Below are 25,614 nucleotides of genomic sequence, written 5' to 3' on the forward strand. Positions count from 1 at the left end.
GCTGGTGCCTCATCTCTGTGATCTGCAGAAGTGCAAGATGCCAAGGCAATCCCAAAATCTTAGAGTGATGTGCTAGACTGGTAAGCAGAATGAAGTCCAGTACTGAATTTGTCAACATTACATTCACAAGTTCCTTTAACTATATGCACTAGATATCTATTATCTGCAAAATATATATATATATATCTTTTTGTATTTGGGGCAAATGCTTACAGTTATCCCATTCTCAGCAAAATCACTGCATTTACTTTTCACAAGCTTTGTCTCAGTGTGGAAAATCTCCAGACCACTTCCACATTCAAGAAATATTTGTAGCTACAGTTTATGGTTCACCCATCCAGTTAGATTTATTTAAGATTTGTTTTTGTACAATTCACACTCAGTGGCTTTTATTGCTCTTTTACATTTCTTGTGGTTTGTCAACCAATGGGCTATAGCTTCTGGAAGGCTGTGCAGTGATCTGAAAGGTGCTGCTGGTCCAACAAGACTGGAAGAGCCAAACTTAGAGTCCTTTTATTTCCAGATCCTGTTAGACCTGAGCACTTTTGATCCTGACCACACTACAGAGCAGGGTTGGCTCCCTCCAGCTGGTTTTATGATCCACCTCCTTCCATGTACATCCTCAGCCCCACTTCCCTGCAGAGAGAGACCAGGAGGAGAGTCCATTGGTAGGCCAGATTACGGCTCAGTTTTGCAGTCCTTCACATTGTCTATGGCTTTTCCAAGGAGTCCTTCACTTCAGAAGAGACTGTAATGGCAAACCCTCAGGAGCACTGGTTTGTAGCGGTCCTTTCACTCTGGAAGGAAAGAATCTATCATGGAGTCATAGAATCAAGGTTGGAAAAGACCTCTAAGATCATCATGTTCAACCACCATCCCACCTCCATCATTCCCATTGACTATGTCCCTCAGTGCCTCATCTCACCACTCAGCTCCTAATGATACAAGCCAGGATACTGTTGGCCTTCTTGGCCACCTGGGCACACCGCTGACTCATGTTCAGCCAGCTGCCAGCTGACACCCTCAGATGCTTTTTGGGCTGGTGGATAGAAGAGCAAAGGGCCTAGCAGTCCCAATCCCTGCTGGAGTGTCACTTGATCTGCTGCTGCCCATGGATGTGGAATTACAGATGGTAGACGGGACATTTCTCTGCCTCTTTTGGCAGACTCTTTGTGCAGGACAGGATGGAGCTTACTCACTGTGTCTTCTCGATGTCCTCAATGCGCTCAGGCAGGCGCACATTGAGTGTCTCTGGGAGCAAGAAGGCCACCGAGCCACAGAACACCGCTACACCACAGTACGTCACCTCAGGCAGAGACTTCCACACATCATCCAGCAGGAACACAAGTGGGGCCAAAGACCCACCGAGGCGTGCTGTGAAGGAGGTGTATCCCATTCCATTCTGCCTGAAAAGGTAGGAGACCATGGTAGTGTAGAATACCTCAAGAAAGACATGGGTACTTCTTTCCTATCAGACCTTGCAAAAAATAAAAAAATAAAAAAATAAAAAATGGAGTCCCTCTTCCCTCTCCTATTTTTTTGGGAGATCTAGAGATTTCTCATCACTAGCTGAGAAAATCTTGGGATTTCTCACCCCTAGATTTTTCCTCTACCAGACTTTTTCTATCTTTTTTTTTTCTTCTCTGCATCTTCATATAATGACAATAGTTCCCAAATATCTGCTCGAAAGATGTTTTCTCTTTGAAAGTCTAAAACTGAGTGCATTTTCTACACATCCCTTTAGTATGTCCTCTTTTCTGCTGAGATTAATTTAAGTCCCTGATCTCCCAGGTAGTTCTAGGCATATGCCAAGCACTAGAGATTTCTGTAAGCACCTTTGGTCCTGCTATAGTTAGGAAAGTCTGGAGATGTGGCCAAAAATAGGACCTGGAGCCTATTCCACTTAATAATTTTCAGGGGGTAAAATTTCATGCATAAAACAGGGATCCCAAGGACCTGTCCGTGATTTTACGTCATTATTAACTACATATTTCAAATGAACTGTCTTTTTTCTCCTAAAAGGCTACTTAATCCCTGCTTTATCATCTGATGTCCAGAGGGCTATCGATCTTGTGTGGTAGTTTGTGTCCCACAGAATACTCCTCACCATTCAACACATTCCCCTACCTACATACCCCAGGTCAGCAAATAATAGCTTTCTGCCCATTTCTTGTGGGTGGAGGTAATCTTCAAAACCTGCTACTTTTAGAGGCAAGGGATCAGTCCTGCAGTCTAGCCAACAGCACCTCCTGCTGTGTCAGTGGCCAAGACCAGATGGTGACATCCCACTAAGGATCTGGCGGTGCCCTCAAGCAGTAGTGACTCTTACCTCAGGACAGTGGGGTAGAGCTCAGAGGTGTACAAGTAGACAGTGGTGAACGCAGCTTCTGAGAAACCTTTGCCCATAATGGCCATCACAGAGCGTAGAGAAGTGAAAGCTGGGAGGAAAGAAAAGACATTTATGATAATAGTCAAAGAAAAATGTGAAGAAGTTTCTTGTGGTTACAGGTGCCAGAAGGCTCCAAGAGACAGAACTGGAAGCTTCAGAGCCCTGAATTCCAAGAGCTGAATCAGTCTGAATCAGTTTGAAAATTTGGTGACTGCTATTTTGAGTGGAAGCTGAACGGATGGAAGGCTAAGTCCCAATATTTCCCACTGGAAAATATCTGTAATAGGATGAGCACTTCCCTTGTTATCACTAGCCTTATAGTGCTTCACAGTGACTAGAGAACATCTGCTGCCTCCAGATAGTAGGGCTGGCCCACATCAGCAGCCTTGTCCCACTAATGTCCTTGCAGGTGGAAGATGTCTCTATACAGGGCAAGATCTATGTTTTTCCTTCTCTAGCACAGCACAGAATGGATACTTCCCCTTCAGCATACAGCAGAAGAGCATCTCACGTTTAGGAATGATGATATTGGCTCCTATGCACAGTCCGGTCAGGATGAGTGACCACGCCTGGCAGTGCCGCCGTCCAATTCGGTTCACCAGCACGTACATGAGTATCTTGGCTGGAATCTCAATGATGCCAAAGACAAACTGGGAGAGATACATGCTGAGCCCAAAGCCAGTTAGGTTCATACTCATGCCATAATAAGAGAAGGCAACACCAAACCTGCAAGGAATGTATGGAGATTGAAATGGGGGAAAATCAGCTGGGCAATGCAGGATGAATCCCTTGTGCAAGTAACACTGCTTACCACACGGTGCCAGAGCACACAGAGATCTTCCGCAGGACTGGTGTCCTGAACAAGCTGATGTAGGAGAAACTCTCACTTGGCTTTTTCTCAGTAGTCATTCCTCTAAGAGCCTGGGAGATGTGAGAAGAAGGAAAGAGCTCAGCTGCTGTACATTTAGCATCCAGACATGAGATCCTAGACAGGCCGGGGTCTGTTGCCTTTCTTAATTTTATCAACCCATTCAGTTTCCCATATATTCCTATTGCAGAACAATTTGCTGGGCATTCGTTATCAGAGGCTTGTCTTCCTACATCATTTAAGAGATCATCTAACATTTTGGAGCTCTTTTTTCATCCATGGCCCCTTTGCCTCTCTTACATATCCCACGTGGTAGAAAGAGCACTAGCAAAGTCAGCATTGGCCTGTGCCAACTCCTTATTTTTCCAAGCTGTACTTCGTTCATTGCATACTCAGTCCAGTGTCCAGTGTCCAGTGCAATGAGGTGTCTTGCCATGACAGTGATGAGTGGAAAGACTCCCCACCTACTGAAGTTGGATTCTGATCTTACATGAACCGAGTGTGAGTTTTCTCTTTAGCAGTGAATGTAAATGCCTTCTAGAACAAAATGGCCTAAGGCATTCTGTGGACCATGGTGTCCCACAGATCACACTGCAGGCTGAGCATCACTTCAGATATAAAGTAGAAGTAAAACAGAGAGAAAGAGAAAACATGGGAGGAAGAATGTGTCCGGATCTTCAGTTTCTCACCTCCAGTGAGACAGTGAAGTCTTTCCTTCCATTCATTCTTGCACATCTTAGCAGATGCTTGTGGGCTTGTTTCACTTTGCCGTTGGCTATGAGCCACCGGGCAGACTCTGGGACCCACCTGGTGCGAGGAGAGAAGACAGCATTCCTGTTGGCACCCCATGTTTTCCAACCCACATACATGGCCCTGGCCAAAAAGAGGAGATCTTCTCTATGAGACTTTAACCTCTACTGAGAATAACAACTGTGGTGCACGAGATTAAGACAAGTAGGACACTCTCTTTACACATACATGCTATTCTACCCTTAAAGAACTTGTGTCTTAGTTGAAATACGTCTAGCCAAAATTTTTATAATGTGATTTTTGATCAAAGCTTGAATTTGCTGAGCTGGTTGAAGTTTTAAGTTCTTAGCAAATAAAATCGGCCCCAGAAAGTTTATATTTAGACACTAGATTTAGATTTATTCAGATATATAGATTTATTTAGATTTGTATTGATGATTTTTGAGATTCTTTAAATGCTGATATTTTAGAATATTAAAAATTACTATGTAGAAAGGATTTAGTGGGCCCACTGAGATTATACCTCTTACTTTCATTGTTAATTGCTAAATTATTTGTTGTTCACAACAATCAAAGACTTCTGCAAAAGATAATCCACTGGAGTCTAAATCATTGTGACTGCGGCCCCCAGTGAAGAAGCCATGCTAGTCAATGAGTGACAAGGGATGCTCTAATGCTGCACAGCTAATTAGCAACTTGGAGAGGTTTACTTAGCAGATGTGCCTTGAGTGGGGGTCCTGTGACTCCTGTTTTTCTCTCTGTCCTAGCAAAAGATTCACCACTAGTCATAAACTGGCATCTGTAACTCCTTGTTCCTCTCTGTGATCTTTCATCTGGTTGCAATTCATGTGAGCTACATGGCACTATCAGCCCTGGATCTCCCCAGACCCCACTGCAGCCCTGCTGGCCTGAACATGTGTGGGGCTGCATAGTGGTCAGTGTCCAGGAGACACTGGAAATGCCTCACAGTCAGATCCATTCCAACTATATGCAAAAATTCCAATATAGCCCAACTGAAGTGCAGTTAGAAGCTTGAAGGAATATTTGGGTAAGAGATCAACTGAGCTCATGAGTTTGTCAAAGTCTCTCACTGAGGTCTCTCACTGGGTTTCTCCCACTGTGTTCCCTATAAGCTGTTGGTGATTTGTGTGCCCTAAGTCAGGTTGCTGTAAAATCAGTGAACTATTCAATCTATTCAATCTGGAGCTGAAAAGGACGTGTAGAGCAAAATCATGTGCAGAACTGGACTATGGAAAGTTTTCAGCTCCCTCCCAGAAGTCGTTAATACTTTGGCAAATATAAAGAATTAAAGGTGGCATTTTGCACTCCTTGCCACCATCTCCAGAGTATGTTAAGTGTTTTGACTGTCTAATGTCTAGTGTCAACAATATATAATGAATGTGTTAAATTAAGTTTTGATTCTGTTCTTCAGGGACTTAATTATCCACAATCACTGACCTCTTGGTTGCTTGAATTTTGATCAGACAGCATAATTTTTTCGAGAACTCATTTCCATAAAAGGCATTAACAAACTAGAAAGAAATATAGCTATTTTTCAAAAGGTGGATCCAAATATATCTATGAATTTCAACATTTCCCAGGATTCAATTTCTACAACTAGGTGTCCTAGAAAAAGAGCAAAACCTCAAACCTGAAAGGCAGCAGAACATAAAATTTAATTGTCTTGAATTTGATCGGCATCAGATGTTACTCTCTGCCAGAAACCATTCATCACTGTTGAAAGGACACGTCTACTTCTGAGCCATTGTTTAACAATAGCATCAGTATGCATCCCATTTTTCACAGATATGATTTGAGATTTTGTTGGTAGCTATTTGGTTGGGGCAGCTTTTTCATCTGCTGCTTCATGCTGATGGACAGACATAGTAAGCAAGTAAACCATCACCTGTAGATGCCTCTCTAGGCAGCTGAAAGTCACATTTGCATTTTTATACCTTTTCTGCTTATCAGTTATGCATGCCATTTTGGGGTCTGCATGTATATCAGTCAGATTATTTCGTGTGGCTTCCAGCTATAGCTCCCCATTACCCTGGGAGATTTTTGCAACGTGGGTCCAGATCCACACTGAAGTCCAAGATGAAACAAACAACAACCCTGAGGTTGAGGAAGGCCAGGCCACCATTTCTGAAGGTTTTCAGGGTTGCCAGATCCAATTCCAGGATGCATACTGCAATATTTGCCATACACACAGGGCAGAAAGACGAACGGCATCGTGCTCCTGTTCCAGCAGCAGCAGGCCAAAGGTTGCTGCACTCACCACAGGCAGATGATGCTCAGAAGACAAGGTCCCGTCACGGCAACCAAGAGCCAGTGCCATTCCCTCACCAGGTATGCTGTCAAGCCCAGCAGCATGTTCCCTATGCTCCAGGAGATGCTGGTCAGGACCGCAGAGAGGGTGCGGTGCTCTGTGTCCACCCACTCCATCCCTGTAAGAGGGAGGCAGCATTCAGCTGGGTCACACAGGGCTTCCCCAGGAGAGGGTCTGTGGGTCTTTGTGAGAAGGGCAAAGTGAAGCAACATCCCTGCTCTTTTCCTCCAGGAGAGTTCCACTGACATTTGCCCTTTTTAAATGTTCATCCACGAGTTAACTCCTGACAAAGCTGAAAACAACTAAAATGAAGTTTTAAAGGAAGAAATTCTGGACATATACTAAAACACCCTAGATGATATGTTTTTATCTTGTTCAATAGCATCCAATGGTCATCTTCATCAAACTAATCTTTAATCTAATTCTCCAGTTGTATCTTGCCTTTCCAATTTCTCTGCCTATGCATTATTCCAGATTCAAGAAATATATCATTAATATAGCATACATAAATTAAGCTGGACTGGCCTCAGTGGAACAGACATTAATGCATGTGTAAATCCAGAACGAAGGGTGATCCCCTTGCTTCTGTTTGAGAACTAAGTCAATTTGCCTCCAGAGATCTTGACATCATGCTACAGCATCTAGCAATCAGAAATGTCCTTCCCAATCTCTAATTTGTATTGTAGGCATCACCTTTACAATAAGAATGTGCCATTGTAGGCCTTGGGACATGTAATGCCTTGTGTGTATTTGTCCTTTCCTGATTTTTAGCTTGTTTTTGGGTCTATCTGCAAAATTTCTGGAAATTTCTGCAGCACATGTAATATGCTCTAAGGTATTGTGACTCTTGCCCAGGGCATTCTAAACATATCTATAAAATCATCTGATGCTATGTTGGGTAGCTTGGCGTTTGGAGCTTGTTTTAATTATGTCATCACTTAAATTTCTTAGCTTCAAGTTTGCCTCACAGAGATTTTATTTTCGTGTTCTTTCCTTTTCCAGCCTTTCTAAGAATACAGATAAGGAATGTGATGGAAACAATTGCTGCAAAGTTAAGACTGGAGAGGAAGAAGCATGCTATGAATGACCCAACATCCTGCTCCTGCTCAACTGGTGAATTTCTTTAATTGCATGTGAAAAATGAGAACCCAGTATCAGAGGAAAAGGGAAGATACTTCATCTATAGATTTTAAAGCATTAAGAATGGTGATTAACAGGAACTGCTGGCCGGAATCGTAGAATCATAAAGGTTGGAAAAGACCTCTAAGATCATCATGTCCAACTGTCACTGCCCATTCCCACCATGCCCATTGATCACATCCATCAGTGCCATATCTCTGTGGTTCTTGAACACCTCGAGGGATGGTGACTCCACCACCTCCCTGGCAGCCTGTGCCAGTGCCCGACTGCTCTTTTGAAGAAGTGGGCACCTGTACTCCCACAGCCTCACCATACTTACCCAGAGGCAAGATGATCAGGGACACACCACTCAGGGCCACCCCGGTGAGGGTTCTTGTGACAGCCAGCATGCTGTAGGAGACGGAGCAGGCACTCAGCATCCCAAATGTGACAGATAACATAAATGACAGCATGAGGATAGATTTCCGGCCGAACCTATCAAAGCACAGACAGGGTTATTTACAGGCTGGAAATGTGTCCCAGGAGTAGGGATTGAAATGAGGCAAAGCAGAGACTTAAGGAGGTTGATGCATAGTCTGCACTGCAAAGATTATGTGGTACCCCAGAGTGGAGGGATTTGCTGGATATTGCCAGTGCTGCAGCGATGTGATCCCATTAAAAGGGTCAGGAAGCCCCATGAGCACTGGGCATGAGTCTCTCCAATGGAAAGAGAAGCACTGATAAAAAAAGAATGATATACTGGCCACCCCATTCAATGCCACTATGATAATAAGTGATGTCAGCTTGAACATGCATGCTGAGGTCACTCCTCAAGGACTTTGGAAATTGTATGACCTGACCCTGTGCAGAGTCCTGTAGGGAGAATGCAGAGAAATACAGGAAGTCAAATACATGCAGATGTGCTTCGGCATTCACTCTCACGCCAGCAATGTCCGTATGTGTTTCTACACAAACACTGTAAAATTTGACATGGGATTTCAAATGAAAATTTTGACAAACTATCCAGAAGCGGAGAGGACCTTCCAGCAAATATCAGCCCTGCATGTGATGGTTTGAAACTGGCCTAGTAATTAAATCTGTCAACAGGTTGCATTCAGTTTGTAGGGACTTTCTGGCATTCTCCCAGCGGCCACCTGATAGGGATGGTGGCAAGGACCTTTACACCAGGGAGTGAAATTATGTGTTGGGACACGCTGCCACCATCACATTCTTAAGAGCAGTCACAGGTAACTTCATGCAGCAGCTAGTTAACATGTCTGCTGGAGAAGAATCAACTTGTGGTGATAGCCCAGGCAGTTTTCTGGATCTGCTGTGAAATTTAAACAGACCCAGACTGCGGAAGTGATGCACCTGGGTCAGTGCAGCAAGCATCCAGAAACCCACCAGTGCTAGATCCCATTTCCAAGAGTGTAAGTGCTAACAAAAATACATTTTTGAAATTAAGATATGCTTCAAAAATACAGAAGGAACATATCAAAATATAAAATTCCCTGCAGAGCACAAGGCTGCTATTTATGGACCCATTACTAGACTCTCTCAGCAACTGCACACCACCTGCTAACGGAACCAGAGAGAAGCTGGCAGGATCAAACAGCTACAAGGAGGCTGCCAAAAGAAATGCGGTTAAAATTGCCTTCAAAGAGAGAGAGAGAAATGGAAAAGCCCAACCTCTGAACGTTTGTATGTGGAAAATGTAATAAAAAGAGCAAACTGTGCAAGGATAAAAATGAATAGAAAAGCAATTTTCATAAATATCCCAATCTGGAAATCTGCCAGAGCGTGATGCAGCCAATGAGGTACGATAACAAGGTACAAAAGGAGAATCTGGACAAGAACAGGTAATAACAGGTTTTTTTTTCCAGATTTTGTTTTTTTTTCTTCCAGATTTCTATTCTTTTGCATAAGTATGTTCTCAATAAAGGGCTGGAGAGTTTGGTGGGGTAAGATTTGTCAGCAGAAGTGTTCTCAAGTGCAGGAGTCTGTGGAAGCTTGGATCAGAATGAACCTGAGCTGTAGCAAAATGGCAGGACCAGATGTCTCTCAGCCTGAAGCACCAGAGGTGCAGTACGCACTTTACAGTTTGTATGGGGGAGTGGGACCTCTTCTCTATTAGAGAAGAGAAAGGTTGCTTTTACAGTGTCCTGAGGGAGATGTGGGGGCATGAATCTGAGGTTTAACAGATCTAGTATTGATACTGATTAAGTGGGTAAAGATAATGTTAAAAATTAGAATTTGTTGACACAGGTAAGCAAATGCTGCAGGTATCAGCATGGCTTTTGTAAAGAAAATGCTTATTATCTGTTGAAGTTCACTGCAGGAGAAGTCAAATGTAATGAGAAAGTTCTGATTGATTCAGAATGCTTGGATTTCCCAGAGCTGCAATAACCACCCTCCCAGCAGAGGTTCTAATAGAAACTAAGCTGTTACAGGAGAGGAGGAGAGGCCTTTGCATGGGTAAATGATACATTAATAACCAGATGGCAGGAGGAAATGGTCACTTCTTGAGCTGAAAAAAACCCCTAAGCATTTCTGGCTCTCCACTTTAAATGGGTACAGCTAGAGGAGGCTGAGATGAGAATGAAGCCAAAGAAATGTCATCTTGCAGATGAGGAAACCATGATGGAAATGGGACTGAATATGCACTACAAAGTTCTAAGTACCCCCAAGAAGATGGAAGACCTATTGCCATATCTGGAGTTTTGTAGGCAACCAACACAAGCTGCTTGATCCGTTCACTGTGGTTTACAGCATGGCCCAGAATGGCAGTGCAGTCAGGCTGCTGACAAAGGCACAGCTGGCTGCCAAACCCTCTTTATCTGCCTCTTTAGCAGACTGAAGGTCCTGGTTTGTCTACTCAGCAGTCAACCCTTAGCTTACTCTTTTTTGTCATCACATTTTTTTCCCTTCTACTATAACCCTGAGGAATTTATAGTAGGTATAAGTGGGGAAGAGATTGAAGAGAAAACAAAACTGCACACGGTATTCAAGATGTGGGGCCATCACATATATACATGCTTCTGCATGGTTATGTTCACTTTAGTTTTATATTCCTTTCCTAACAATTCTGAATTATGCATTTGCTTCCCCAGCTGCTACTCATCACTGAGAAGATAGAACTAGAGGGCTTCAAGCTGTGCCAGGAGATGTTCAAGTTGGACATTAGGAAAAATTTCTTCTCTGAAAGAGTGGTCAGGCACTGGCACAGGCTGCCAGAGGAGGTGGTGCAGTCACTGTCCCTGGAGGCATTCTAGAATCATTTAGATGTTGTACTGAGGAACATGGTTTAGTAAGCAAATATTGGTGGTAGGTATACAGTTGGACTGGATGATCCTGGAGGTCTTTTCCAGTCTTGGTGATTCTAACACTATAAGATATTTGCCAGAAGCTTTTTATTGTAACTTTTAAGTCTTATTCCTGAGCCACTCTGGACAGCTCTATTTTACATGTGAAGTTGGACGCACTTCTTTGTTTTACATTAACCTACCCTGAAAGTGTGTTTTATAATGCTTCCACCCAGTCACAGGATCCTTCTGCAGTTCTTCACTCTCAGATTTTGTCTCTACCAGCCTGGTCACTCAGCAGCCCCTTCCCACTCACTCCTTTTCCAGATCAGTTATGAGTATGCTGACGAGCACACATCCAATTAACAGGTCCCCAGAGATGTACCTTCACTGTAACAACTCAACGCTTACCCCTCCCTGCTCCTTCCCCGCTTTTGATCAATTATTTAGCCATGCAGGGATATCCTTTTTCTTTTGAAGCCTTTTGTAAGCAAACCTCTTACAGATGATATCTCCTCTGTTCACGCACCTGTGAACATCTTCAAAGAAATCCAATCTGCTTGTAGGGTATGAATCTTACGCAAAAGAGGAATAGAAGTCCTATGGACACTGGCTCAGCCCTTCAGAATTGTTTCTACCAATTCACTCATTAGAGCTGGACGCCGGCTGCCTGGCTGGCAGTTCCCAAGGTCTTTCTTGGGGACCTGTATAAAAACTGATTTGAAACAGATAGAAGAAAAGATACGGAAGTGACTGGCAGCTTTGTATGGCGCACGTAGTTTCCCTTCTGCTGTGAAGTGATTTTGCAGCCTGCCTCACCCTAATGCTCCTTTGGTCCCAGAGAAAGGAAATCAGGAGGGAATCGAATAGTTTCCTGCACAGGAAACACAGCCATTAAATATTGAATAGTGTAAAGAGAACAGCACATCCTGATTGCATGCTTGCTCTGCATATTCAGTGGAAGGTTCTGCTATTTGCAGAAATATTTGATTTCTTAATTGATGCCCATTCTAGGTTATTACTCAGGCTTTTTTTCCCCTTTACATTATCACATTCTAACATTTAACCAGGGAGAAAAGGTTTGCTCCTATTTTCCTTATCAGGCCATGGTCTTAACTCTTCCTTGAAGAGTTTACCCTGCTTTACCCTGCTTCTCTAGTAATGACAATTTTTGCTTTCTTGAGATCTTTTTCGGACTTGACATGTATTTGCTTTAAGCCCCTCACTTGTATATCCTTAGATAATTTCCAGATAGCTTGTCAGGATTTAACTCTCAGCTGCTTGTTTCAGCTTTGTTTTAATCATCTTTCTCCTTTTTAAGCAGTTATCTTTCCTGAAATGTCTCGCAGACAGTGGATGCAGCAATTCTGTGCTACTGTCATTGTTGCAATGCACCTTATCCTCACCATGACCAGAGCAGCTTCTCACGTGGGCTCTTAACTGGCTGCCCCATGAAGCAATCCGCAACTCTAACTCAGCATTTAGCCCTTGCATTACTTCTCAGTATGACTTTAATCCAGTTTGGATGTGGAAGACTAAGCTCTCCGTTTACGACTGTGTTTTCTCCTTTTTCTGCCCCTCTCATTGCTTTTGCAAGTCACATGTGTGTGAAGGCCTTGCCAGGAAACTGCAGCCTTGGTGGACAGCCTGAGAGGGTCAAACCTGTCCGAAAGGTATCCAAACACCACAGCCCCGATCGTGACTCCAACGAAGAAGAAGGTCGCGGTCGCCTGGTTCAGCCCACGCTGCTCACACACGAGGTCCCACTGAAACACAAGGCCAAAGTGACACTGAGTGCCCAGTCCAGCCTCTGTCCCCCTTCAAATCCCTTCCCAAGTTGAACCAGATGCAGTTTAGTTGGGATACCAGGAAAAATTTCTTCTCAGAGAGGGTGGTCAGGCATTGGAATGGACTGCCCAGGGCAGCAATGGGGTTAATCAACAGACACGTGGATGTGGCACTGAGGGGCATGATTTAGTGTTGGGACTGGGTAGGTCAGGGTGATGTTTGGGCTTAGTGATCTTCAGGTTCTTTTCCAACCTAAACAATTCTCTGATTCTTTGTGCTACAATGTACTTTATAGAATGCCATCCAGTTAGTATGCCCTCATCAATTTCCTCCAAGTAGTCTGTGAAGGAAGAGAGGAAGACAGAGGGGAGTCAGACTCACTCCTGATGCTTATAACTTACTTATTTCTATGGAGAGAGTGGTCTAGGCACTCTTTTTAATTGAGTTAATTAGCATCATTTTTCTTCCTTGGAGGTGCAAATGTTGCTGATCATTAGAGAATGCTCTGACCAAGCTTCAGAGTTAATTTTTCATGTGTGTGTAACTTGACAAAACTTAACTTAATCATCAACCCAACCTTGCAGCCTCTCTGACAAGGCCAGCCAGACCTCGAACAACCTTTTTGGAAGCAAGACAGAAAGACTCCACAGTAAGTCCATGGCCTCTTGAACTCAGCCTGAGTGCAGTGTCATAAGGCTCTGAGTCCAGTGCCTCTGAAGCAGAGCATTTATTCTGCCTTTTTCTCCAAGGGTGCTTTACATCTTTCTCCCTGAAACAGCGTGGAAATCAGGTGCAGACCTGGTGCACTCCCAGCATCCATCTCTATGCTTGCCAAAACCAGAGGTTGAGTGGTGGGTAGGAGGCATTGGCTCCAGGATAAGACTTGTGTCAGTGAAAGCATGGCCAGCTGATGTTGTTTCTGAACCAACCATTTCCCTTTTGTCTGACCAAAGTGTTCCCTTCCCTAAGACCTACTGTGCTTTGGGCTGCCTTTCCAGGAAGAAAAGTACAGCTTGCAGGTAAAGCTTTAATACCCAGAGGTATCACTCTAAGCCCTAATGAAGCATTTCAGAAGGCTGGTGGTTAATGTTTGATGGGCAGGGACCTTGGGCAGACTCAAGGTTATGGCTGACCAGAGTGCTACACCTCACCAGGAGCCCTCCGAGAGCACATTTCATCAGCACTCTGGTGACAACTGGACTGATGGACTCTCTAAATCTGAAAATTGTCTTCTAGAAGGATAAAGTCACTGTGAGTTAACAGCTTTGCTGAGGTCTGCTTCCCATCAAGTCACGCAGTCAACAAATGTAAAACACCAAAGATATATTAAAGGGCAGGAATAGAACAAGCAGGGAAATTGAGAAAGGCTGCTTGATCTTGGGGAGAAGCAAGGGAGCAGGAGACCAGAGAGGAGAGGCAGACAAGGGAAGTAACAAAGCGCTTGGAAAATCAAGAAAGCCACAGAGTCAGATGACATCCTTACAGGGTGTGATCCTGTGCCAATGCCACATGGCCCAAGCAAAGAAAATCCCATAGCAGACTCTCCTCCCCACACCCCCAGTCTCTCAATCACCTGGAAGTGCTCATTATGAGAAATGTTGGTATCTACCTCTGAGCTCAAGAGAACTTTTCCCCATCCCAAGCCATCTTCTCTAAGCAAGTACTTTCCACTGGTTAAAATGCAAAGATTCCCCTTTGATTCTGTGCACTGTGTGAACACCTCTTCATCTCCTCAAAACACTGAGCTAATTTCATTTTCAGCTAGATCACAAGCCAGGAGTTACCTCAGTGGAGATGGTGGAGGTGAACTGTGAGTGGTCGTAGACCCACCCATACTGGCAGTCCTGGGTGATGGAGTCGTTGTCTGCTTGCAGAGAGGAATTGAGAAGTAGGTGAAACTGAGGCTGTGAGAACATCTCACAAGACCTGAAGGTGCCATCGGGCTTCCGGGGGATGCTGATGAGCAGAATTTCCTCCGTGGTGAGGTTCACAAATTCTTCCTGATGCGGAATTGCACAATGGTGAGAGGGAGTAGCAGCAAGAAAGTTGTGTAATAGGAAATGCATGGGAAGGTTGATTCTTGGGAGGCAGAGGATTAACAAAATCAAAATCTGAAATCTGCCAAAGCCACCAATTTCCAGTAAGAGATCCTCAAATTTCATCTTTCCTATAGAGTTTGCTCATTCAGAGCAGCTATGTACCAAGGAGCAGCAACATGAGCTTGAAAAGTTGTCTCTGTCCTTGGAGCTCAGCTTCCCATGGCTTTTCCTACAGACACTTCCTTGGACTTTGAGATCTCACAGCAAGGCTTTCAAAAGTCACAGCGAAACACTCAATTTGGGGTAGAGCCAAAGAAATCATTCCAAGTCATTCCATGTGCATACACATCTATTTTAAGCAGATCCAGCACAAAGCACCTTTTTTTTCTTAAAAAAAAAAAAAAAAAAAAAAAAGTCCTTTCCTCCTGTGGTGGTTTTTGAGGGGGAGAGCCACATTGGTAAAGGGCTGTGGGGAAAAAAAAGCCATCACCATTGTTTCTGGTGTGGGGACATCACACTCTGCTTTCTCACGGGCCCCCAGGAGTGCAGTGGTGCCCCCCAGCATGGAGAATGCCTGTGAGCACCAAAGCCTGATTGCTGTGCATCAGCTGTGTTCTTAGTATGGCTTGTCTCAAGTCATGACCTGGGAGAAAGGGGTATGCAGAGGACAGAGCACCCAGAAGAGATGAGAAATGTGTCTCTGAATGGAGACCAATTGGTTGAGGATCAATACAACAACCCAATGAGGGACCTACAGCCCTCAGCAGGGCCAGAGGTACTGCTGCCACTGGGGTTTCACACCACGGCTCTTCCAGCACCACCAGAAAGAGCTCCTAGAAGAGACAGGTCTTCAATTTGCATTTCTATTCTTTGTGTGCTCTTAGCCAACACCATGGGCTCTTTATTCAGCCAGAGCCACTGCAGAACAAGAACAAACCATGCATCTGAGCAGCTGAAAGTTAGTTGGAGAAACCTGTCATCAAAGGTCAAAGTTGACAAAGGATATGTACCACATGTAACTTTGAGTTCCATATTGCACAGTTGCTGGGCAAAAGCCTTGATGCAGCAAATGGGGAGGTGCAGCAACAGAGCTGGTGCAGCTTGGGTCACAGAAACCACAGCGTGGTTCAAAGGACAATCTCTACTCCATGAGACAGGGACAAAGAAGTCTAGCAGCTCTAGGTACTTCAAGTCAGTCAGGAGCTGCCCACCCTTCTCCCTGTCTGGTAGAGACCCAGCTGGAGGATCACTAGCACTTAGCACAGACAAAGGGCTTTGCCCCACAAACAGGCAAGCTCAGAGAAGCAGCAATATCAAGGCTGGTTAAACTGGGAGTTGGGAGGGTAGCGAGTTCTACGTTTTTTCCCTACATCTTCCCTCCTACAGCAGTCCTGTGGTCTTGAGTGTTCAGGGGTGCTGATGCAGGCAGGCACCTGCCCTGAGGCTGTACTGGGCCAGAGAACAAAGGGCTGCAGAGCAGCAGGTGGAGATAAGAAGGGCTGAAGCAGTTCTTAGGGCCTTTCTGGTTGTGGCTGAACGCTCAGGTTCAGGCTTATAAGACAAAGGATGGCATGCTGTGGCCTTAGGAGATCTTTGCTTGTCTCAGCAGCATTCCTGGTCATCCATGTTTAACTAACATGCTGCCCCAGTCTGCACTACTGAGTGTATCGGTGCTCATCTTTGGATGGGAGCAGGGAAATTAGGTGAGAGTGGAGCAGGGTCACCCGACAGCACCATCCTTCCAGGGTTACAGTTTAAACTCAAGTCGAACTAAAGGGCAAATCGTTTTTCTTCCCCACTGGTTTTCTAAAAGCAAGGAACAGGGATTCTCATTGATATGCTGTTGCATATTTTAACTGCAGAGCAAATCCAGCCTCCCCTTCAGAAATGAGGTTACAGTCCATTGCTCTGCAACCCTTGGAGCCCTTCTCTTCATACTGCAATTGCTAAGAACATGTTACTTGACTGCTGTATTTCTCTAACCCAAACATGTTTTCGTAGTGGGTCACTACATGTAGTTAATGGACTGCACGTACAACTGCTGTGACTCTGCCCCACCACTTGGCTCTAGACCCTGGACCTGTCTCGTGGCTTGGACCTGCCTCGTAGCAGCGAGATCACGCTGACTGCTCACATATGAAAACAGAAGCTTCATATCCATATCATTTTCCTCAGCAGTCTTTCTTCTCTGTTTCAGAAGGCCAGCTACTGGTGGAGAGAAAATATCCTTCAGTGGCCAACAGCAGCACAGCCAGAGGAGCTGTTGGAGCCAGGTCCATCAGCAACCCCAGACACAGCCAGGGGATGAGCTGGGACATGGGCGCAACCGGAGAGCCCAGTCTGGAGCAGAAGGGGCTGGAGACAGGGGACCCAGGCATTTAGTAGGCTCCTGGACCACTAAAGGGGCAGGTGAGGCTGTGCAGGGCAGTGAAGACACTTTAGTGTCCCTAATATACTGCAACTGAAATTAACAGCAGGGTTTTACCTCAAACAGTCACGTAATGCTGTTGAGGGAGCTTAGGGCAGGATTTAGTTTTGGTTAGAAAGTTATTTCTGGAAACCCTGTGCAGACAGTAAAGGTGTGGGTGTGAAAGTACATAGTCACACTTTCTTCCACTGAAGCAGGAGCTGGGCTGAGTGGCTGCCAAGAGTGATTTGTATGTGATGACAGAGCAAGCAAAGTGAGGTCCAACACCCAACCTGGGGAGTTTTCCTTCCCATGTGGCTCATTGCATCCCAATAACTCCACAACTCTGCTCAGCCTTCCATTCCCTTCCCTTCCTAGGCCATTCCCAGCTGGTCCTTACCTCAAAGCCTTCTCAGCCATTCATTTCAACTTCTTCAGACCTAGTCTTCTCAGACAGTCTTCGCAACTTTGCACCGTGTTGGTCTGCCCATCCATCTGTTCTGCCTGTAGCCTTCAGAGTACATCAGGGAACGTGGCTGTTGGAATGCTGCTCTTTAAACCTGCCTCCTAGCCCTTTCTCCATCAGCCAGAACCATGCAGATGACAATCACTTCAGCATTTCTCTGGAGACTGCTCAGATTTCATCTGCCTGTCCACTGATGTGGGCTTTGTACAGCCCAGTGCTTCTTTCTGCGGGTTTAGATTCTGCACCGAAGCCAACTAACTGTGCTTTCTGGGCTATGGGAGGAGGATTAAAACCTGTCATTGTAAGATCATCTTTCCAAAGGAGCACTTTTCTTCTTTTCTGTGCTCTGATTTTTCACAGTTCTTTAAAGCTGAGAAGAGCTGCAGGTGTTCTCCTGTCAGAAAAGTCAGCCTATTCAAAGGAGGCCAAGCTGCTGCTCCTCACTGCTCTTTAATTGGGTTATGAAGGGCTGCTTTATCCCAGCTGTGTGCTGGGGCCCTGCTGGGGCTGGTAGCTCCTATCTGTGAGAGGTGCAGCTCAGTGTAAAGAATCAGAGGGGAAAGAGGGTGTTGAGGATATTTAGTCAAATGACATATAAGATTAGACAGGTGATATATAAAAGAAAGTGCCACCACATTTGCCTAACAATGTCAAGTTCCATAAAGTCACAGTGACTGCTACAAATTATATTCTTATCCTTTAGATTTTTGGCATCTGAAGCCTCCAAGCAAACACTCAGTGCATTAGACCGTGATTACACCAGCTGGGAAATGTTACCATGTGCTCATGTGTTTCAATGAGGTATTTCAGCACTAGTCACAAAGAGGGGAAGTGTAGGTCAGATGTGAGGAGGACATTCTTTACTCAGAGGGCAGTGAGACCCTGGCACAGCTGCCCAGAGAAGTTGTGGTGCCCCATCCCTGGTGGTGCTCCAGGCCAGGCTGGGGCCCTGGGCAGCCTGAGCTGGGGGGGGAAGAAGGGGGGGCAAAAATTCAGGTGAATTCTGCAACACCAATAAATGGGAGAAGACACCAGTGAAAAGGTAGACAGGCTTTTAATGGCATGATCAAGAATCCCCCCGTTAATAATAAATCTAATGACAACTGTGTCTGGTATGAACAAGAAATGGCATCGTCGTATATTCTTTTTAAGACGTGATCTGAAGGTATGAGCAATGCCAGGTGGATCTGTACACAGACGGGGCCTCTGTGATGCATGCCTGATTCGATGGCCAAGAAATTTGCCATGCAGTTGAACCGGATTGTGGTTCCTGGTCAGAGTTGTACATTCTGTTTGCAGTGTGTAAACATTCTCGAGCTGCTTTCCTAAAGAATGCAAAGGAGATATGTAGAGATTCAGCCTTGGGACCCAGTCACGTTCCCAGACAGTACCAAAGAGCAAGAGTCCTGTCTCCGGGCCAAAAGGCTTTGTCGGACTGTGTTGGAGGTGAAGGAAATCAACGTCGGTGTGCCAGCTGTGATGTCTGAGTGTAGAGTCCCATGCTAATGTGTTAAAAGGAGATTTACAAAATTATCTGCGTTTTCAGCTCCAATTCCTGTCCGGAGAAGCAGCAGCCCAGGTTGCACAGGACAGCAGTGTCCCTCACACCGGTTCTCATGCATGGGCTGGTTTAAAATGCGGACTCCTTGCCTAACCCCATGCCCTGCAGAGCTCTTCACACCACCTGCAGATGCCAGTCTGGGAGCCTCTGCCTTTGCAGCCATGTCCCCGAGTGCCACCAGCCCCTGCCTCCTCCTTGCAGCTGGGGTAGAGGTGAGGCAAGCTGAAATCTCAGGCCTTCTGCTCATTCTGGTTCAGGAGTTATAGGGAGGATGTGCTCACACCACGGTCCCTGCCAGGAACCCTGTGGATCTGCTGTGGTAGCTCCCTTCCTCCTTTTAGCACAGAAGGCATCAATGTCTGCCTTAAGCCTCCTCTGCAGACATTTGCAGCTCCAGAAATAGAAGGGGAAATGCTCCTCATATCCCAGAGCAGCAGCCTGCAAAGGGGCCAGGTGTTCCTTAAGTTGTGCAGACATCCAGGACAGCTACGAAGACCCAGACGGGGAGGGACTGATCTACAGGGGTCAAAGAGTGACTGCAGACCATGTTTACTAGAGGAGGGAAGCTACAAATGAGGGGATGGGAGAGCTGTAGTGTGCAAATTGCTGCCATTTCGTAGTGTCCTGGCTGTGCCTGAGACCATGGATCAGCGCAGCCTGGAACCAGGGCTGCTTTCTAGCATCACAAAGATGCAAGACCCAAAGCTCATGCAGATGCTGTCAATTTATCTGAATGTCAGCTGGTTCTGCTTTCCTGCTAGCACAGTCCCAGTGGTCAGCAAGAGGCTGAGGGAGAGCAAAAAGCCATTCGGGGTTCTGCAGAGGACCCTGGAGCCAGCAAGCAGGGAGCACGTGGGCACCCACCCTGCTGTTGGTCACACAGCACACAGAAGAGGAAAGGACCTGAGCAGAAACCCAAGCTCTCCTCTTGTGTGCAGCTGCTGGGAAACAGACGTGATCACAGGTGCCCAGGTGGTCTCCACATGCTTTGTGAATGCAGCAGATCAAGCATGGGCACATTGCAGTTAAGCCAGAAGAAGCTCGTTGGAAACCAAACTCATCAGATCCACAACGGGACTTTTATTGTGTTTGCAAGATTCATTTGACTGCAGTTTGTGGATGCATGGAGCAAGGCCTCCAGTGGACATCCGTGTTCTTGCATGTGGGATAGTGGTGGGATCATGCCATGAGACAGTAAACTGTACAGGGAAGAAAGAAGTGTGCTAAGGGGCCACTGAGCTACTGCTGGAGCTGTTCAGGCTGTAAGCAGATGCGGAACCATCTTATTACAGAGATTTACACTGAGAAAATAGCTCTGTGTTGGAAAGGAGTAACACCAAAGACACTGTTACCCCAAGTAAACCACGCTTCTGTTAATGAAGGGCCACCACTCAGTCTCCAGACCCAGATCAACGCCACACAAGATGGTTATGACAGCTCGGATGGCCACCCACACCACTGTGTGTTGGCCCCTGGTGAGCAGAGCCTCACAGCTCCTGTGTGCTTCAGTGGTGGTACCCTGCTCCTCCATCTGCACCCACAGCACAGGGACAGCCCTGGACACAGCAGGGACACACAGTGCCTCTCTGAAGGCTGCAGGATCCTTTTCAACCTTTAGCCACAATATATAATGGGCACTACTTATATTATATTCTTATAATTTAAATATATATATATATATATATAGTAATACTCTCTACTTAGAAAGGACAAGCCAAGTGTCCTGCCTCTTGTAAACCCCAAGCACGACCCAAAAATGTCTGTCACTGAAACACCTTTTGCATCAAGACAAGCCAGTGTCCGTGCCGCCAACCAAAGCCAGCTTAGTGTCTCCAGCCACGCGTCTGTGCCCTTCCGTGATACTCTCTTGACTGTCTCTAGTGCTCTTTTTGCTCATACAGTCCACTGTCATATTAGCTCGGTGCTGAGAACTATTCTTCAGACCCACCCCTTGCCACATCATCTTGTATCAGCCATCTGCCCTAACAGAACAACCCCTCAAACATGATCTGCTGCATTTGACCCAACTATGACAGATGCGCTCCTGGCTTGTGGGGCAGAGAACAGGATGAGAGACCCACAGTTCCCAGCCCCTTTTGTAGGACTCTTTTCATGGGAAGTATCACCAGCAAACTCTCCTCTCCAGAGAACCAAGCAGCCCCAAGTGACAGCAGTCCCTGGGGTCATGCTCACCTCTGAAGGGCAGAACTTGGAAAATCAGAGTGAACAGACCCAGAGCAGCTTTTGTATGGCAGAAGCTTTCCTGAGTGTCCCTGCCAACATCTGGAACAGAAAGCAAGTGTCCTGGTTTGGGCTGGGGTACAGTTAGCTCCCTTTGTAGTGGCTGGTGTGGTGTCGTGTTTTGTATTTGGTTGAGAATAATGTTGATAACATACTGACATTTAGTGGTTGCTGAGCAGTGCTTGCATGAAGCCTGACTCTTTGCACTGCCAAATTTAGCAAATGAGCAAATTATTTTAATCACTTGACTGAATGAACTCAGCACTGAAGCTCCTGTAAAAAATAATCTCAGTAAAAAATAGTACAGTGAAGGACAGTAAGAGGCAATGTGAAGCATTTTACCTGTAACATCACAGCATCATTTGCCACTGGGAAAGGGGACAGGTCTGGAGCTCCAAGCCTGTGGGACACACGGGGACAGCCAGGCCGTGCAGGAACAACCTTGGGAGCCTGTCAGTGGCAGCAGCCAGCAGCTCCTGCTCTGGCTTTCAACCCTGCTGCAGCCAGCCAGCTCTCAATGCCAATGGACCTGATGACTCAGGATAGACAGTGCATGACAGTACTACAGATCCAGCTGCAGCATCAGCCCAGCCCTATCACACAACATGGAGACAGGCTGCTGTCTCCCATGCTGGAAATCATTCACTGGCATTCTTCTTTCAGTTTCCTTCTTGACATGGTACAGCTGGGCCATGGACAATTCTAATTTAAACTTTCTCTTGAACAAATACAATAATTGTGCTTCACTGGTCTCCCATGACAAAATGGGTTTGCTAATCCTGCAAATAGCCCCATAGCACTCGTTTCCTGCTCCTTCGATGCCTTTTTGGCATGTGCATGTAAGACCTGGATAGAGTATCTGGTAATGGCTTCACTGTCAAAATCTTATTATCTAAGCACTCTAAAATGAACAGTCTGCTGACAAATTAATAGGAGTGCCATTACCATTTATATTTCCAGAAAGAATCTGTGTATTTGGGTTTATTTTGTTTTCTAGTTTCAAAACTCTCAGGACATATTTAGGCTGCAGTTGGACCAGACTCCAAACTCACATGAAGTCATTGTGCCCGCAGAAGAAGTGGTAGAATTTACTATCTACTCTTTCCTCCACTTTTGGCAGAAGCATTTGTGTGATCAAATGCTGAACCTGATGGATGAACAGATGAAAACTAACCCAGCAAACCAGAGCACTTGTTGTCACACTGGATCCCTATCTCCAGCCACCTTACTGAACAGCTGCCCTAGGATAAGGGAGGGGATTGCAAGTTGGAGGGACCACTGCCATCATTGGTTAAGTCATCTCAGTCCCTGAAACCACAACCTGAGCGTGGAATTCTCAGTGCCCCTCTGCAAATATGAGAGCTGGGATTTGTTCTCGGATGAGAAGCTCTGCTTACTCTACAAGGGTGAATGACTTTTAAGGAAAACACCAAACGTTTTGAACTGTATGAAATAAGTTCCTAGCATTGTCAACACTGGAACTGTTGTGTAGAGAGGTAAGTCCCATCACTTGTTTCCAGACATTTCCCTGTTCTGATGTCCCAGGAGTATCCTGTTCTCCCTGCCACTCCGTCACAGCTCTCATGATCCATGCACGTTCCTGTAGAACCACTCTGAAACAGAAAGTTGGGATTCCTTGGATTGGATGACCATGAATGTGACTGTAAATACATTCGAATGAGTCAGTTACTACCATAAGATTCTTCCATCAAGCTTTTTTGTCTGCAAATCTTTTCTGAAGCTGCTAGTTGCAGCTGCAGGAGTTGGGTGGGCAGAGCAGCCATTGTTTTGTTCTGCCTTATGCAAAACTTCTTTTAGGTGTGACAGTGGCATGAAGCCCCAAGGATTTGGGTCTGTATTGTTTCTCCCTATGCAATGCAGGGAAGAATTTGTGACCATTTCAAGATCTTATCAGGCTCTGGCAATTATCAGTCCTCCTGGCTTGAATTTTCAAACCACCCTAATTAGCTGGGTAGCTAAAAAGTTGGCGTGCTAAGTGAGAGCTAAGCTTACGTTTTGGTAATATTATTTAAGAGCACAGCCCTTGCTTTTGTGTTCACATTGTTGGTTGTTAGGCAATGTGTGGAAGAGCTGAGCATGAGAAGGACATAAACCCGATATCCCGATGAGAAATGCACAGGATACCCACAGCATACCAGCAAAACTCTCCTTGCAAAGCAGCAGCTTTAGAGTATACTACAGGATAATTACTTCCCTCCTGCTGTGTAAGGGAACCTTCAACGACAGTGCCAAAATTCACAAACACCAAGAACGTGACAATAAAGCACAAGGAATTTAGGTGCAGGGGGCACCCGAGCTGAAGGCATCCAGTGACTATTCACATCTTCAGGATGGAGCTGTGTTTGGGTGGCCTACAGAACTGTGGCACCAACCACACTCAGGCTGAGAGGAACCACCCATGTCAGAAGATGTGGTTTCCACAGGTCACAGTTCAGTATCTGAGACAGAAGTGGCTGCAGAGTGCTCCCTTCCACAGCACATGCTAGTGCTCTGGATTTCCCAGCAAGCTGCCCATACATCCCTACTTTCAACTCAATACCTGCCCCACAAGCGGCTGCTGAAACAGCTCTGCAGGACACCCTGGAGCAGGCAGGAGCATCTACAAGGGCAGCCTTTGCCCCACTCCTGCCTGCAGAGGCCCTTGTGGAAAAAGGAGAGCAAAGCTCCTCCAGCCCTCTCCTGCACTTTTCTCAGCGCACGACAACACACCCATCTGAGCTGGGCTGGTGACAAGCCCTCACTAACACAGGTTGCAGGAGAGGAGCCAGCACTCAGCCGTTGGCAGCCAGGGCTGGTGTTTTCCCAGCAAAGAGAGAGCAAGGGCTGCCTGCAGGACAGGAGCCTTCCTCCCCAGCAGGCTCTCATCACTTCCACTCCTCTTTCCAAAGCCAGGGTCAGTATTGGCGACAGGTATTGCCAACAGAGAGAGGGGATTGCCTGGGGAGTAGGGGGTCAGGCACTAGGCAGGCTGCCAGGGTCGCTGTGCATTAGCAAGCGTGAGCTGCGGACTGGATGTTTCCCTCGAAGAAGGCTCTGTGGCTCAGAGGCTCTCAGGCCTGTGGGAGCTGATCACAACTGTGTGGGGTGAGAGTGAGTGAAGCATTGAAGTACAGCTACTGCTATACACTCGTGGTTCCGGCATGGAAGGCTGTGCTGCAGCATCTCAAGTGTATACTATATGCAGAAGTTACCCAGTCTGTTGGGTTGGCAGAAGATCATTATCTGGCAGCTGCCTTACTTTCCAGGGACACCTGCTTTCCTTTGGTTGCTGGACTCTGAGTCTGGGTTTTTCCTCTTTGCCGTTTTTTGGCCGTGCCGGGAGAGGGCAGGGAGTCTCCTGTTGGTCCCAGGGCCTGAGCCTGGGGCTGAGGTCGGGGGGAAGGTGGAACTCGCTGGAGAGCAGTCCCTGGCTTATGCTGCCTGCAGGGAGAAGGGTTTTCCCTCCGAGGCAACAACTGGCTTCTTGGGGAAGCAGTGGGGGTTTTGGAAGGAAGGACAGGGCTCCGAGGGGATGCGTAGCTGGACCTCTGCGTGCTGCTCCGTGGAGGAAGAGACGTGGAACTTGGTGAAGGAGGAAGCCGGCTTTGTATCTGCATTGCTCGGTAGTCGTTTGGGACACTTCCAGCTGCTCTCTGTGCCTGGAGCCTACAGGGAAAGAAAAGAGGGCGTATGAATAGGAATTACTGCAGGAGACTCTGGGCTCCTGGCAGCTCTGGCATCAGTGCTGCTGGGACAATTACAAGGAATCTCTAGCATCATGTGACAGGAGTTATATTATGAATAAGCTGGGGTAGTGGCCTCAGCATCATCCCATAACAATGCTGTTAAGCAGTAAGTGTGTTCCCTGATTCACCAGTACCCTATGGGACAACATTCAGGCATGGTTTAGCAAGGCACACTCCTTTGGAATCTTCTTAACATGCACTGTGAATGCAGCAACCTCTTTTAAGGTAGGCAACACAGTCCGACTACGAGAGCATCATTTAGGCTCTGAATAACTTCGCTGGAAGATAAACCAGCTCACAGGGATCACGGCCCTTCACCTGAATCTGAAAAAGCACAGGGATATGTGAGGAATTTAGACTGTGTGGAAGTGGCTCAAACTCCTCCAGGTCACTGACACTGCCTGTATATATGCGCATCCCTCCCTCCAATTCTTCTGCTGATGCAGTCACAACTTGTGATGCCTCAGCCCTTGCAAGCCTAATTGCAATTGCTAGGCCCTTTAGAGTCAAGGACTTGGTGAACATGCTGCTGAATTGAGAGCCCAGGGATCAGACCAAATGAAAGAGTTCATAGAAGGGAAGAAGGTCTCAATGTCAGGACACATGAAA

At 46.2% G+C, this 25,614-nt stretch overlaps 2 protein-coding genes across 2 annotated transcripts in view; both read right to left on the bottom strand.

Annotated features, from left to right (window-relative positions):
• Window positions 1–586: 586 nt before the first annotated feature.
• On the bottom strand, window positions 587–14,707 carry LOC122161888 (solute carrier family 22 member 7-like). The gene is made up of 10 exons (XM_042821648.1): window positions 14,330–14,707; window positions 12,420–12,523; window positions 7,796–7,950; window positions 6,286–6,454; window positions 3,947–4,064; window positions 3,201–3,310; window positions 2,901–3,115; window positions 2,330–2,438; window positions 1,200–1,406; window positions 587–797 (listed from the first exon to the last, which is right to left on the bottom strand). The coding sequence occupies exons 1-10, from the start codon at window positions 14,705–14,707 to the stop codon at window positions 734–736; spliced, it is 1,629 nt and encodes a 542-aa protein (XP_042677582.1). The 3' UTR covers window positions 587–733.
• A 3,785-nt stretch (window positions 14,708–18,492) lies between these two features.
• LOC122157814 (tau-tubulin kinase 1-like) overlaps window positions 18,493–25,614 on the bottom strand; it is a 54,416-nt gene continuing 47,294 nt past the window's right edge. The window contains exon 10 of the mRNA XM_042813979.1: window positions 18,493–24,925. Coding sequence (XP_042669913.1) covers window positions 24,499–24,925 — 427 coding nt within the window. The 3' untranslated portion in view covers window positions 18,493–24,498. The remainder of the gene's footprint in view (window positions 24,926–25,614) is intronic.

Source organism: Centrocercus urophasianus, unplaced genomic scaffold (assembly GCF_019232065.1).
Source record: "Centrocercus urophasianus isolate 14NV4802_14NV808 unplaced genomic scaffold, USGS_Curo_1.0 seq_10, whole genome shotgun sequence".
In the NCBI taxonomy this organism is placed as follows: Eukaryota; Metazoa; Chordata; class Aves; order Galliformes; family Phasianidae; genus Centrocercus; species Centrocercus urophasianus.

Excerpts from the sequence above, each read along its gene's own strand:
- LOC122161888 (XM_042821648.1), bottom strand. The coding sequence starts at position 14,707 with ATGAAATTTGAGGATCTCTTACTGGAAATTGGTGGCTTTGGCAGATTT. Across the intron at positions 7,951-12,419 it reads TTTGGATACCTTTCGGACAG|GTTCGGCCGGAAATCTATCC; the intron begins GTTTGACCCTCT and ends GTGCTTTGATAG. Across the intron at positions 4,065-6,285 it reads CTGAGCATCATCTGCCTGTG|GTGGGTCCCAGAGTCTGCCC; the intron begins GTGAGTGCAGCA and ends TCCTCGCACCAG.